Source organism: Eumetopias jubatus, unplaced genomic scaffold (genome assembly GCF_037043125.1).
Source record: "Eumetopias jubatus isolate StellerSeaLion01/CBP00866 unplaced genomic scaffold, mEumJub1_p1.0 scaffold_5, whole genome shotgun sequence".
Classification (NCBI taxonomy): Eukaryota; Metazoa; Chordata; class Mammalia; order Carnivora; family Otariidae; genus Eumetopias; species Eumetopias jubatus.
Genome location: NW_028274811.1, coordinates 79,917,322 through 79,929,991, shown reverse-complemented (window position 1 = coordinate 79,929,991; position 12,670 = coordinate 79,917,322). Strand labels below are relative to the sequence as shown.

Genomic DNA, 12,670 nt, shown 5'->3' with positions numbered 1-12,670 from the left:
AAAACCAACAAGAAATAAAATGCACTTGCCTGTAACTGTTTTGGTTTTTTGAGTTTTAATTTCCCAGATTTGTATCCATCACACTTTTCAAAAAGATCAAAAAATCTTATAAAAAAAGACAGCACAATTAGTCCTTTGAAATAATTAGTATTAACACTATACACTTACATAAATCACTTATAAATGAAGATATGGGACTCAGATCTATGGATTTCAAATACTGTGTGTCCTCTTTCACTATAGAAGGTTGCTGCTCCACTGAGTGATAAAACTTACTATTCTCCTGAGCACATCAAACTAACAATCACTAGATCATTTTTAAAAGTTTTTCTCATGATGGAAACTGAGTATATGATTGTAATACTAAATATCATATTCTCTGAAGTCACTGCATACATATACATATTAAAAAATGTTTCAACACATATTGATTGGCTCAGGTTTTAAATTTTATTGTTTCCAAATCAAATACTGAAGAGAAAAAAGATAAACTTCCATTCTACTAATTTCTTCTAGAAGGTTGAGAGGTTAAAGACTCATAGAAAGCAATGAAGAGAATAACAAACCAAGATTAAACACAACATCTAAGGATGTTTACGCCTTTACAACAGTAAATGAAGCCAGATCAGATGGACGATAATTGATGGATATTACCATAATAATTTTCAAATGCTGATACATACAATTATTTTACATGGATTTTGTTTGCATCCAGTGGTTTAAATTAATGGCCAAGAAATGGGAAAACAGTTTTACTATATGATGTATTAATCAAATCAGCTAATCCCCTATCAGAAATCTTAAATTATCTCCTGATTAAATAATTATTCCTCCTAAAACATACTTTTGATGCCTCACTTCCATTTTCATTTTTTGTTTTGGTGTTCGATCCCCATGACGTATCACAGCTATGACACATCTAAGTTCCATCCTAAAATAAAAAAAAATGTTCTCAATTTTCTAACAAAGATTTCTGTTATATAATTCAGACTAATACAACATCTCATTATTTGTTTAGAGTCACCTTCTACCATTTCGAGATCTTTCCCATGAAGAACAGTACTTGTAACAACCAGTTGATTTTATCAAATTCAATCTTAAGATTTTAAGAAGCTGGAGGGGAAGTAATATTAAGCTATATATCAGCTTTCACTGGGATAAAAGTAAACAATGGCAATCCTGGAACTTCATTAAATACTTGCCCTGTAGCATAGATCATTACAGACTGAGATTTCCTTAAATCAAAGCAAAATAAAGCTTTACTTTATAGCTGTTGTATTTATTTTGACCTTGTAAGAACAGAACAAGTATTTCAAACTCAAATTACTAGAAGATAATAATGTCTTAGAAAGAAGGCTAGGGTATACTTTAGTGTATGCCAAACTGTAAGCCACAGAATACAACCCTGCAGATTTACCTTAAAAAATTTTATGTTAAATAGTTTAGAATACTGGTTTAAAAACATAATTAATTTCTATTGTCCTCCCACCCCAACCAGGACTTCTCAGAATTTTTAACAGGCTAATCTAAACGTCTAAGCTGTGAATATGAAGCATTTGGTCAACTCACTTGAGTAGCAGGTGAGTTTCAAGCAGTAATTTTCACTAGTAGAATGTTATTAGACACTTTGCCAATATTGGTCTAATTTATTTACCTCAAGACACACCTGTATATTTTTTCTTTACACACTCAGAATACAGAAGTTGTATGACCACTGATTATGAACCTTTAAGTGACATACCTGTTGGCACCTCCTTTATTTTTATGACTTAATTCAATAGTTCTATAACTAAGCATTTTCCAGGATTGTTTTTCCAGAATTTTTTTTTAACAATATAAAAGATTTTTAGTCTAGGTGGACCCCGCAAAAGCATATAATCTATTTCTCCATTTGCCAAGTGAACCATATGAAAACATACACAGTAAAGTGTCCAATAATCATTCAGAAATTTAATCTCTATTGTAATAGCAGAGATGTACAAAACCCAAGGAATTTCTAAAGGAAAATATTCAAACTTACATAGTTCCAGATGTAGTTGGTACAATTGGGATATCTTCAGCTTCTAAGGGTATTGACCAGGGGATATGAAATTGTGGAGCAAGTTCTCGCATTACAATATTGCTTTGATACAAAAAGAAAAACTAGAAATTAGTTCATTTTAAGACAAAACTCAGTACTCAATGACTAACAATATAGAATCATAAAAGGTCAAACTAGTGATTCTGTGATTATAGCACATAAAAAGTAACTCAAAGAATCAATCCTGATTAAAAAAAATTATATAAGCAGTTCTAAACTGGTACATTAGAACACACTGAAGAGATGCCATAAATTTGGAATTATTTATTATTTAAAGTATAAATCACAATGGAGTCAAATAAATCACTATAATTGCATTAAATCTACTCACAGATACATTCTGAAAACCAAGATTGTCTCTTCTTTAGGGCCACAGGTCTTTAGATTTTATTTATTTATTTATTTAGAAAGAGTGTGTGCAAGAAGGGGGTAGGGGCAGAGAGAGAAGGACAGAATCTCCAACGGACTCCCCACTGAGCATGGAGCTCTACATGGAGCTCGATCCCAGGACCCTGAAACTGTGACCTGAGCCAAAACCAAGAGTCAGACACTCAACTGACTGAGCCACACAGGTGCCCCAGGGATCATTTCTTACCTGTTTGTTGATCACTTTTGAAGTTACTCTAAATACCATGGCTCTTTTTAAACAAATTTCCATTATATTTTACTAATAGGGTTAACAATGGAAACATGTTAAGTAATTATAAAACATTTTTTGTTTTGTTTAAACTTAGCATTTATTCATGCTAAAATTTAGTAAGCTCTCCCAAATTTCACCTTAAGTGAAGTTTACCAATCTTTATAAAATATACTATAAAAGCTGACTCTGATTATGACAATACATTTTAAAGTGTTTCTATGCCTTTGTCATATATATTTTGAAATGGTTTAAAATTATTTGTCTTGTGAATCTTCTAAGTCAAGGTATAAGAAAATAGGTCAAAGAAAATAAAAATGGCATTTCTACATGCAGTAATTTCTTTTGGGTTCACTTGATAATCTCATGTGATTATCTTTAAGTGACATATAATTATAGAAAGCAGTATCATTCAAAAAAACCCTGAATTCCAAATATTTCTATTCTACTCTGGTTATTTATTTCATCAGTGTTCATTTTTATATCCCCTTAAAGTAAGAGAATGAAACTTTTTCAACTGTAATCATGTATCAAAAACTTACAGAACAAAGTAACCTAATAAATTAGCTGGAATAATAAGTGTATAGCACTTCTAAATCTTTAAGTTAAAATATCTTTAAGCCATCATCTATACTGGCCATAGATTACTCTGACTTTGATAACCCAAAGTATAACTCAGGATTTGGCATAGTTCTTTGGGGATGTCATTTTATGAACATTGATTTTTATTCTAGAGCGCTTCCAGGACCCTGATCATTTCATGTTTACAATAATTTGGTTTCTGAATAGCTAGTCTGCATTAGCTGTAACAAAGGTAAAGAGGAGAAATATAAAGAAAAAATTCTTACCCAAGTATTTTTGCACAATCATCATAATACTTCATGGAATTTTTCACAAAACTGAAGCCATTGACATCACAGACATAGGACTGTCCATTGGCTCGTAACAAATCAAAACCACAAACTGTTTGCTATTTAAAATAAATTATAAACTTTAAAGTAGGATTCACAGTTTTTCAGTCTTTAACGTATCAAATTTTATAAATGCCTAAAAATTCACTACTGCTTATTAGTTTATTTCATAGTAAGTAATAAATGAAATTATTCATCTGTAACCTGAGTACTCAAAACATGTAAAACATACCATATGATCATTTGAGTTCCCCCATGAAATATAGAACAAAAATGCTTAAGAGATAAGAGAGGCCAAAAAATAACAAACTATTTATTACAAGACATTCTTCAAGTAACATTTAATTAAAAAGAAGAGTAAAAATTTTTAAAGGTTTTGTTAAATTTTGTGATAGTAGAAATTATATCACTTTAATCCAAAAAAGCATAAAGGAAAAAGTTTTGAAGATATGTCCCAGAAGAAATGTCCAATTATGCCTATGAATCTTTTTTTTTAAGAGATTTTATTTTTAAGCAATCTATCCACCCAATGTGGGGTTCAAACGCACAACCCCGAAATCAAGAGTCGCTGGCTCTACCAACTGAGCCAGCCAGATGCTCCTCCCTCTGAATCTTTTACACCCTGACAACTATATCCTCGTGAGCACCTGAAATAAATTTAGTTTATTTGGGAGAAGAAAACAGTTGCAAGGTAGAAATTTCCTACTCAGGCTCCTAAAATTTTCTATTTTCTGCACCTTATATTCAAATCATCACATATTAGTATAATGTGATTTTAAGTCATGTCTTTTGGAATCCTGTTATTACATAATTAAAATAATTTATATAAAGCTATTAAAATGTATTTATAGACTAACATTCCTTCCACAAAAGTGACTTCAAATTATGAAGATATAAAGTATTTATTATTTAATAACCAGTAACACACTAGTTTTATATTATGTACCCAAGACAAGACTTTATAAAAGGTAAAGTTTATCCTTTAATAGATCAAGTTGTACTACTTTGGTTTAAATCTTTAACATACATTATTGGAAGCCTAATGATTTCACTGAGGAAATTAGTCAAATGTTAGAAGTAAAAAATTTTCTTTTACTCAAGAAAGAAAATTAGAATTTCTTTTACAGGGGTCTATATGGCCTGTAAAACATCTTACCTTAAAAGCAAGGCAGACTTTCCAGGCAATTAATTTCTCCCGTGCATTAAGAATAACAGGGTATCTAACTTCTTTTCCCTCACTGTCTCGTTCCACCTTGCCATCAAGCGCTGGAGATTTTCGAGCTTCAGCATGCGCGTAATCTGGACCCACTGTATAAACCTTTAATAAATGTTAAAAATTTATATATTATTTAAAATGTATTAAATGAAAAAAAGCAGACAACAAATCAGAAGAAAAAATAATCAATAAAAAATACTTCAGTCTCCAGACTGTTCTTTTCACACTTCTTTCTATTTCACATGCCAAAATTTTCAATACACTGGAAAAGATTATAAATAATTAATTACATGGCAAAACTGCTAACATGAAATTCTGTTCTCTACAGAGAATGATTATACTGAGCATTACGAGGGAACACAAGGTTGTATAGGATGTGATCTTTTCCAATTTTTTTTAGCTTAACCAAAGGAGAGGTACATTACAGAAGGAAGTAATGGCCAAAAGAAAGATTAAAAAACTGGGGGTGGTGGTGAGGGACAGCATACGCTGAAAGGCAGACAAGAAAGGGAACAGCACCCTAAGTAAAGGTAATCAACACAGAGGCCAGAGGCATTAAAGAGCATGATGTATTCAGGTAAGAGTAAGTTATTTGGTGCCTTTTATTCTGTAAGAAATAAGGTTCATAGGACAGACTGGGCAATATTCTGTATGCCATCCTTATGAACCTGATTATTACCCTATGGTCAACAAAATCCACAAGAGAATTTTAAAGGAGAGATTCATGGTCAGGTTTACACCTTAGAAAAAAAGACACTCTCGTTAGAGACTGGATGAAGGTAAAGCAATTAAGACCTTATCTGTCACCAAATCAAACATATTGTTTGATTGTATTATACTACAATTGTTGCAGATATCAGAACATCATTTACACTAATCAGCACTTAGAAACTAGTGGCTATTGGACCCTTACCCACTATATTTTATTATTTAATGTCCTTTTAAAGAAGAACACATATTATTGTATCACAAAGTTGGTTTTTAAATATTTTTGTAACTACATTTCAATAAAATTTGTCTCCTTGGCAATCCTGTTTTAAGCATCAAAGAACATTATTCTAAAACAAGGGTCCATAGGCTTCAGATTGCCAAAGGCATTCGTAATACAAAACAGATAAAGAATCCCTGGTCATAAAAAGAAAGAGATCCAGAATAGAGTCTATTCTGAGAGTACTCTCTTTTTCTGATATCGTTGGTAAACTAAATACAAAATTAAAATATACTGTAATCAGTCCTACCTTTACATCAGTACCATCTGTGGGCATAAACTCTTCATATATATATGAGCCTGTTTTTCGTACATTGCTTTCTGGGGAATAAACACTACTCCTACTGCCAATCTGAAAATGAAAGATGTCCACAAATATAAAAACTAAATTATTCATCTCATTTTTATAATATGACCTTTTTACCATCTATTTCCATCTTAGATATTTCCAAAAACTTTTATTGGTGCACAGATACTCAACAACACTTACTATAGAGTTGACACTGTATTATTTTCTGCTGTAATATAACTTACATGTAAATTAAATTGCATAAGAATACAACGAACAGTAAGAATAATGTTCCTAAGATTCAACCATGTTCTTGCATGTAACCCTCTTTTGTTCACTTCTTCCACCACAGAATTTTCCACTGTATAAGTACACCATAATTCATTCATTCTATTAATGAATATTTAGGTTGTTTTCTAAGCGTTAGCCAGTAAAACAGTGTTGCTTTCAACATTCTTTTAAGTGTTCCATGTGCAAGAGCATTTCTAAGGTACAAACTACAAGTAGAATTACTAGGTGATAGAATTACTAGGTGCTCATATTCAACTTACAAAGATAATGCCAAAATATTTTATGAACTGTTTTAACAATTTAGAGTCTTCTAGCAATGTATGTGAGTTCCCAATGCTCTACATTCTGGTCTATAATTAGTATCGTTAAACTTAATGTTTGCCACTCTAATGGATATAAAATAGTATCTCACTGTGTTCTTACTTGCATTTCCATGATTGCTTGTAAGTGTACATGCATTTTTAATCTTAATATATTGTTAAATTATGTTGCTAAGAGATAAAAGGCTATATTAATTTACATTTCTGCCAACAACATTTGGGCTTGTGCTTGTTTTCCAACTATCTCAATCTTTTTGATCTTTTGCCAATCCAAAAAGTAATTCGGTGTCATTACCTTTTAGACTTCATTTGCATTTATTTTATTATGGGTACAGTTTTGAGCATACTTTCATGAACGTAAATGATATTGATATTACTTGTATCTATGAATTATCTATCTTGGGGGCCATTTTTCTTAAAGACTACTGATCTTTACCTGAATTTCTCATATGCCAGATACATAAATGGAAGATAGAAAATCAAGTAAGTTTCTTCATATTTTGTATGTAGAAATTTTGCATAAACAACATTAAATAACTAAAATAATGCCTTGCTTTTCTAACAAAGAAAGATATCAGTTTGAATTTATCCATGAATGATACATTCTTATTTAATCTTAGTTCCATTAAATACTTGATTACTTTTAGTAGAATTTGTACAAAGTATGAATAACAGCATCCCCTAGGATAACAAAGGTTTACCTTTCGAAAAAGTCTTTGACTTCCACCACCAGCAGATGTTGGATAGTAAATGTAAACATTGTGATCCTCTGCACTGACTGGCTTTTCTACAAAAGGCTTTTGAAAAACTTCACCATTTACTTCTACATGATCTTCCCCTTCAATCAGATTGCATTCTAAAAATCAAAATAACAGCAGGAAAAATTACATATTGTTTATTATCTATATATAATATTATTGTTAAAGTTTTTACTAGAATAGAGTTTACAAAGAAAAGTAAACTTGGATAATGTATGATTTGATTTTAATTAAAAATTTATGCAGAAGAGGCTGGGTGTTTCAGTTGGTTAAGTGTCCGACTCTTGATTTCAGCTCAGGTTGTGATCTCATGGGTCTGGAGATGGAGCTCAGCCTCGAGCTCCACACTCAGGAGGGAAGTCTGCTTCAAGATTCTCTCCCCCTGCCCCTCCCCCCACCTCTCTCTTTAAAAAAATATTTATGCAAACAACATATACCAAGATTTATGATCTATGACATTAAAAACTACAGTTGTTCTTCAAAATCTTATGAACCTGACATTTTACCTTATCCCATAGAATTCAACATTAGATATGAAATGATGCCAACAAGAAAGACTGAGAAATTATTCTAGATTGTTTTCATCTTCTGAAAATTGTATGGAATCAGTTGTATCACAGATACCACAAAACATGACATTATTTAAGTTATTAAAGTAACCTATATAACGTAAGCAAGAAATCCAATCAGGAAGTTAACTTTTTACCTCTAGACAAATGAGAGAAGTTCCCTGTTACAGATAATAAATGCTATATCTGGTTTTTAACAAAAGTTGCTTTAAGGTACAATAAAATCATCAAAATTCCCCAAAATACCCTTGTCAGAATATTAAATCTTCAAGCAGATAAACATTTCTCTTGGCCTTTTAGACTGTTACATATAACTTACATGCTACATTTTAGATAACCAGAACAATGAAGTAAAGGGTGCTTTAGGATATTAATAAGTAGTAATATTTCTAAATTCCTAGTCATCAGAAATTATGGTATCCTAGCATGAAGTTTCTAATCCCGAATTCAACAGTCATAGATAAATCACTTGTTTACCCCTAATCAATATAAATTTATTAAGCATGTAATTTAAAAATTCTTTATAATTCCCAGATATATGTCAAATGTAGAACAAAGAAAAATAAGATATAGAACTCTTAAATTATTAGTGGGCCTTTTAGCTTATAGTGCCACACTTCAACTGAACATAATGCTTACGTGGTTCATTAAAAAAAAAGTAAATAGAATAATATGAGTTCTTTGAATTCCTTCTACTTAATTATAGAAAGGAAGGGGCTCAAAAGTATGTGAGTGACAAAAGGTAGCTTGCTCAAAATCTCATATTCTGGGGCGCCTGGGGGGCTCTGTCGTTAAGTGTCTGCTTTTGGCTCAGGTCATGATCCCAGGGTCCTGGGATCGAGCCCCGCATCAGGCTCCTTGCTCAGCGGGAAGCCTGCTTCTCCCTCTCCCACTCCCCGTGCTTGTGTTCCCTCTCTCGCTGTGTCTCTGTCAAATAAATAAATAAAATCTTAAAAAAAAAAAATCTCATATTCTTACCTTTGGGATTATTTGGGTCACGGTTCAAAATTGCATAACGAGGAAGTAAAATACCTTCAGCTTGAAGAATACTATATACTTCTCTTCTGAAGAAAAAGGAAAACATTTTTTTTTATTTTATTGCTCTATTTGAAGAGTACATTATTACTATTGTATAACTAAAAAAGGCATGGATATCAAGTCTTATTTTTTAAATAAACAAATAAATCATTAAAAATATTGAAAATTTCTAAGGAAATATTCAGCCATATTAGAACAAAAATGTATGCACACAATACTTCATGTGGCATATTAAAATATTAATATTTAAAATTGAGAATATAAATATATAAAAAGAAATGGTTAAATACAAAGTTGCTATATGGCAATGACAATATTACCTCTTAAAAACTTTATACTCAAAGAATATTTAACGACATAGGAAAATGTTCATAGTATTTTAAGAGAAAAGTGACCCTAATTTAGTAAAATGTGAGTGGATGTATGCATTGCTTTCTACATGAAAAACTATGATAGACAGTAGCAGGGTTAAATACCTTTCTTTATGCTTTTATTTTCCAAATTTCTTAAAGTAAATCTGCATTTATATATATGTATATATAACATAGAAGCATGTATTAATATGTAAATCTATGGAAAATGTTTTAAAATGTTAGATATTGATAATGTTTACTATCTGGAAGAACAGAAAAAAACCAAAACCAAAAAACTATTGGGCCTTAAGTTTTATAAAGCATTTTCACACATATAATCTCATATTGTAATGCTATCATAAAAGAAAATTGAATGTTGGTGAAATTGTAAGGGTAGCCATCAGAGTGAAACGTCACTCAAACAAAATAAATAAATATATTTGTATTCTACAGTTTCCCTTAGAAATCCATGCTTTTGGCCTGTAAAATGAATGCTAAGATATATCATGAGACATTTTTCAAAATTGTTGCACTATTCAATTTAAAAAAAAAGTCTAGTTATAATGAGTATAACGCTAATTTCATCTTCAGTCACATGACAGAGAAGTTGTTCATAATTTTCAATGGTTCAGTAGGCTCTGGATATTACACAAACCTGGTTTAAGTCCTTGTTCCACTATTGACAGAACTACTGTGACTCTGGGCAAATTAATTCAGGATTGAGTTTCTTCATCTATAAAACTGGGTATAAATACCTATTTCTAAGTATTATTTAGAGGATACCACAAATTAATGTATATGAAAACACCTGATGTCAGCTTACAGTAGATACTAAATAAATGTTATTTTCCTTCCCTTAATTCAGCCATCTCCATCACTCACCTATCTTGTATGAGATACTGCATATTCAAGTCATTGATTACAAATGGATTCCTGAGTTTTGCATAGGCAACTGCTTTGTCCAGTGGAAATCCTAAGAACACATATTATTAACATATTCTGTACAATCTCAAGATAAGTTGACATCTATAACTTATATCTATTTGATTTTATGCCACTTCCCATAAAAGGTTAATTTAATTATGCATATAACTGCTTTCCATATAAAGCATGGAAAAAGACATGAAACTTGACATAACTGGTATTATTAATAAGTCTTATTTTTTCCTAGTTAATTTGATTGATAAGGCACAACAAGCCAGTGGCTATATAACCAACTGTAGAGCACTGACATGTTAGTCAATGCCTGATTATTCAAAGTCACCTGATAACAGGTTAAGATTACCTCATACACAAACAGAACCCCCTATATAAATAAGTATATCACAATCACTTGGTGATTTAAAAAAAATAAATATGACTTCTTCTCACTTTAGTCTGATATTTATACATATAAATTGCCAATAATTCAAAGAACTTGTGCATCTTTAAAAATAGCAAAAACAAAAGTTAATTCACATACAATAGATATGCTCTAAATATAAAATATATGAGTAGAATCATACTTGCTGTAACTAGGTCAATGTTAAGGTATCAGAAATTAACTCCCTAAAATTTCTAGACTTTGATAAAACTACTAATTACATGGAAAAAAATCAAATGGCAGCTATAGTAAGAGGTCTAGAAAAAATCTAAAGCATTTTAATAATTATACCGCACTCTCTGTATTGAAACTAAAAGTCTCCAATTTTATCCATCAATACCTATTATTAAGAGATGGTATGGCAGTATACCATAGAGTCTAATAAAACAGGGTTCAAAATCCTGGCTCCATCTTTCATTAGCTATGTGACGCTGGGTAAATTTATTTAACATCTCTAAGCCCCTGATTCCCAGCTGTAAATGGGTATTATACAAGTTTTACCTAGTGGACTTTTTGAGGAACTCAATAAAGGAGTGTATATAAAACACTTAACATAGTCCCTGACAGAGTAAGCTACCAATAAATATTTATTATTCCTTAAATGACAATATTTTAAAGAATATCTTGTCTAAGGAAAAGAGGAAAAATCAGTAAGCATGCATAACTTTAGAATTTAACCTTGGGCACTACAGAATACCTGTACAGACACTGTATTTTGTACCATTATCAGAACAGGTGAGGGGAAGTAAGTACTAAGGCATACTGAAGTTAACAAAACTAAACAAAAAACTATGGTCAGTTAAAAAAGACTTATTCCTAAATTCCTCTTAGTTTTTAAAATTTAATAAAAGTACTCTATAACAAGAATCACTTCCACAAATTACAAACCCTTCTCGCTTTGTAAAGACTCTGCGAAGGATTCATCACTTGTCATCAAGATAGCTCAATGTCTATGATTTAAAGCATCCTAAAAGAACTCAGCATATAGGAACCTCTGTAACAGTTCTCTGGTTCTGTTGTTGTTGTTAAAGAGGAACTTTTTCCATACCAAGAGACAGCATATGGGATAAAACCTTAGATAGCACCTAGTTTTTACAGGCAAAAAAAAAAGCTTTGGTAGGAAGAACCATGTGGTAGTAAGGGAAGACCACTTTACCCTGAAGGATAAGCCAATTTTAAGATTCTCTGAAGTAAAGGACTTCAATTTATAAAGAAGACCAGGGCCTTGTCTTCTCTATAGGCTACAAGAGCACAAAAAGTCTCAATCATGCTCCACCCCCTTCTTGCTGAAGGAGAAGTTTCTTGAACACTTAACTAAAGTAAAACTTTAACACAGCTGGAGATTACATATTTTGATAACAAAGTGATTTAATATGAATACATTTATAACTGAGCATGCATCTTTTAAATTATAGTTCTTAGAAATTCACTTAATTCACAGATTCTTGGGTTACAAATGTTCAAATATTCACTAATAATTTTGACTAGTGGGTTTTACTATGAAGGCATACTTTACCATCAAGTAATATTTAAGTTTAATTAATATTTCTGTTTGATTTGTAAAAGAAACCAAGTAAAATTGAAAATTCAAACATTAAGTTCTTCAGAAATAAAATATGAATATGTACATGAAGAAAGATAGATCATTTTCTATATGGCAAAAGCATGCGGCTTAAAATATCTAATAATTCAAGAATTTATTCTAAGTAACTTAGAGTAGTACAAAAAAAGATATGCATTAAAAGAGTTCATAATAACCTTATTTCTAATAGTGAAAATTGGAGACTATCTATTAGGATAACAGTTAAATATGTTATAGGACATCCGCATGAAGACACACTATGATGACGTTAAAAA

The 12,670-nt window shown here is 31.1% G+C and overlaps 1 protein-coding gene across 4 annotated transcripts in view; it reads right to left on the bottom strand.

Annotated features, from left to right (window-relative positions):
• The window catches only part of PPIP5K2 (diphosphoinositol pentakisphosphate kinase 2), a 70,262-nt gene that overhangs the window by 47,582 nt on the left and 10,010 nt on the right, over window positions 1-12,670 (bottom strand). For 3 of the 4 annotated variants that reach the window (XM_088023416.1, XM_088023418.1, XM_088023419.1), the window contains 9 exons: window positions 10,333-10,423; window positions 9,038-9,123; window positions 7,434-7,588; window positions 6,083-6,184; window positions 4,785-4,946; window positions 3,566-3,687; window positions 2,021-2,122; window positions 845-931; window positions 30-105 (listed from right to left, as the gene is read on the bottom strand). In XM_088023416.1, the coding sequence (XP_087879542.1) occupies window positions 30-105; window positions 845-931; window positions 2,021-2,122; window positions 3,566-3,687; window positions 4,785-4,946; window positions 6,083-6,184; window positions 7,434-7,588; window positions 9,038-9,123; window positions 10,333-10,423 (983 nt within the window). Of the gene's footprint in view, window positions 1-25; window positions 106-844; window positions 932-2,020; window positions 2,123-3,565; window positions 3,688-4,784; window positions 4,947-6,082; window positions 6,185-7,433; window positions 7,589-9,037; window positions 9,124-10,332; window positions 10,424-12,670 lie in introns of all 4 variants that reach the window. The other variant, XM_088023417.1, reaches the window with a different exon arrangement.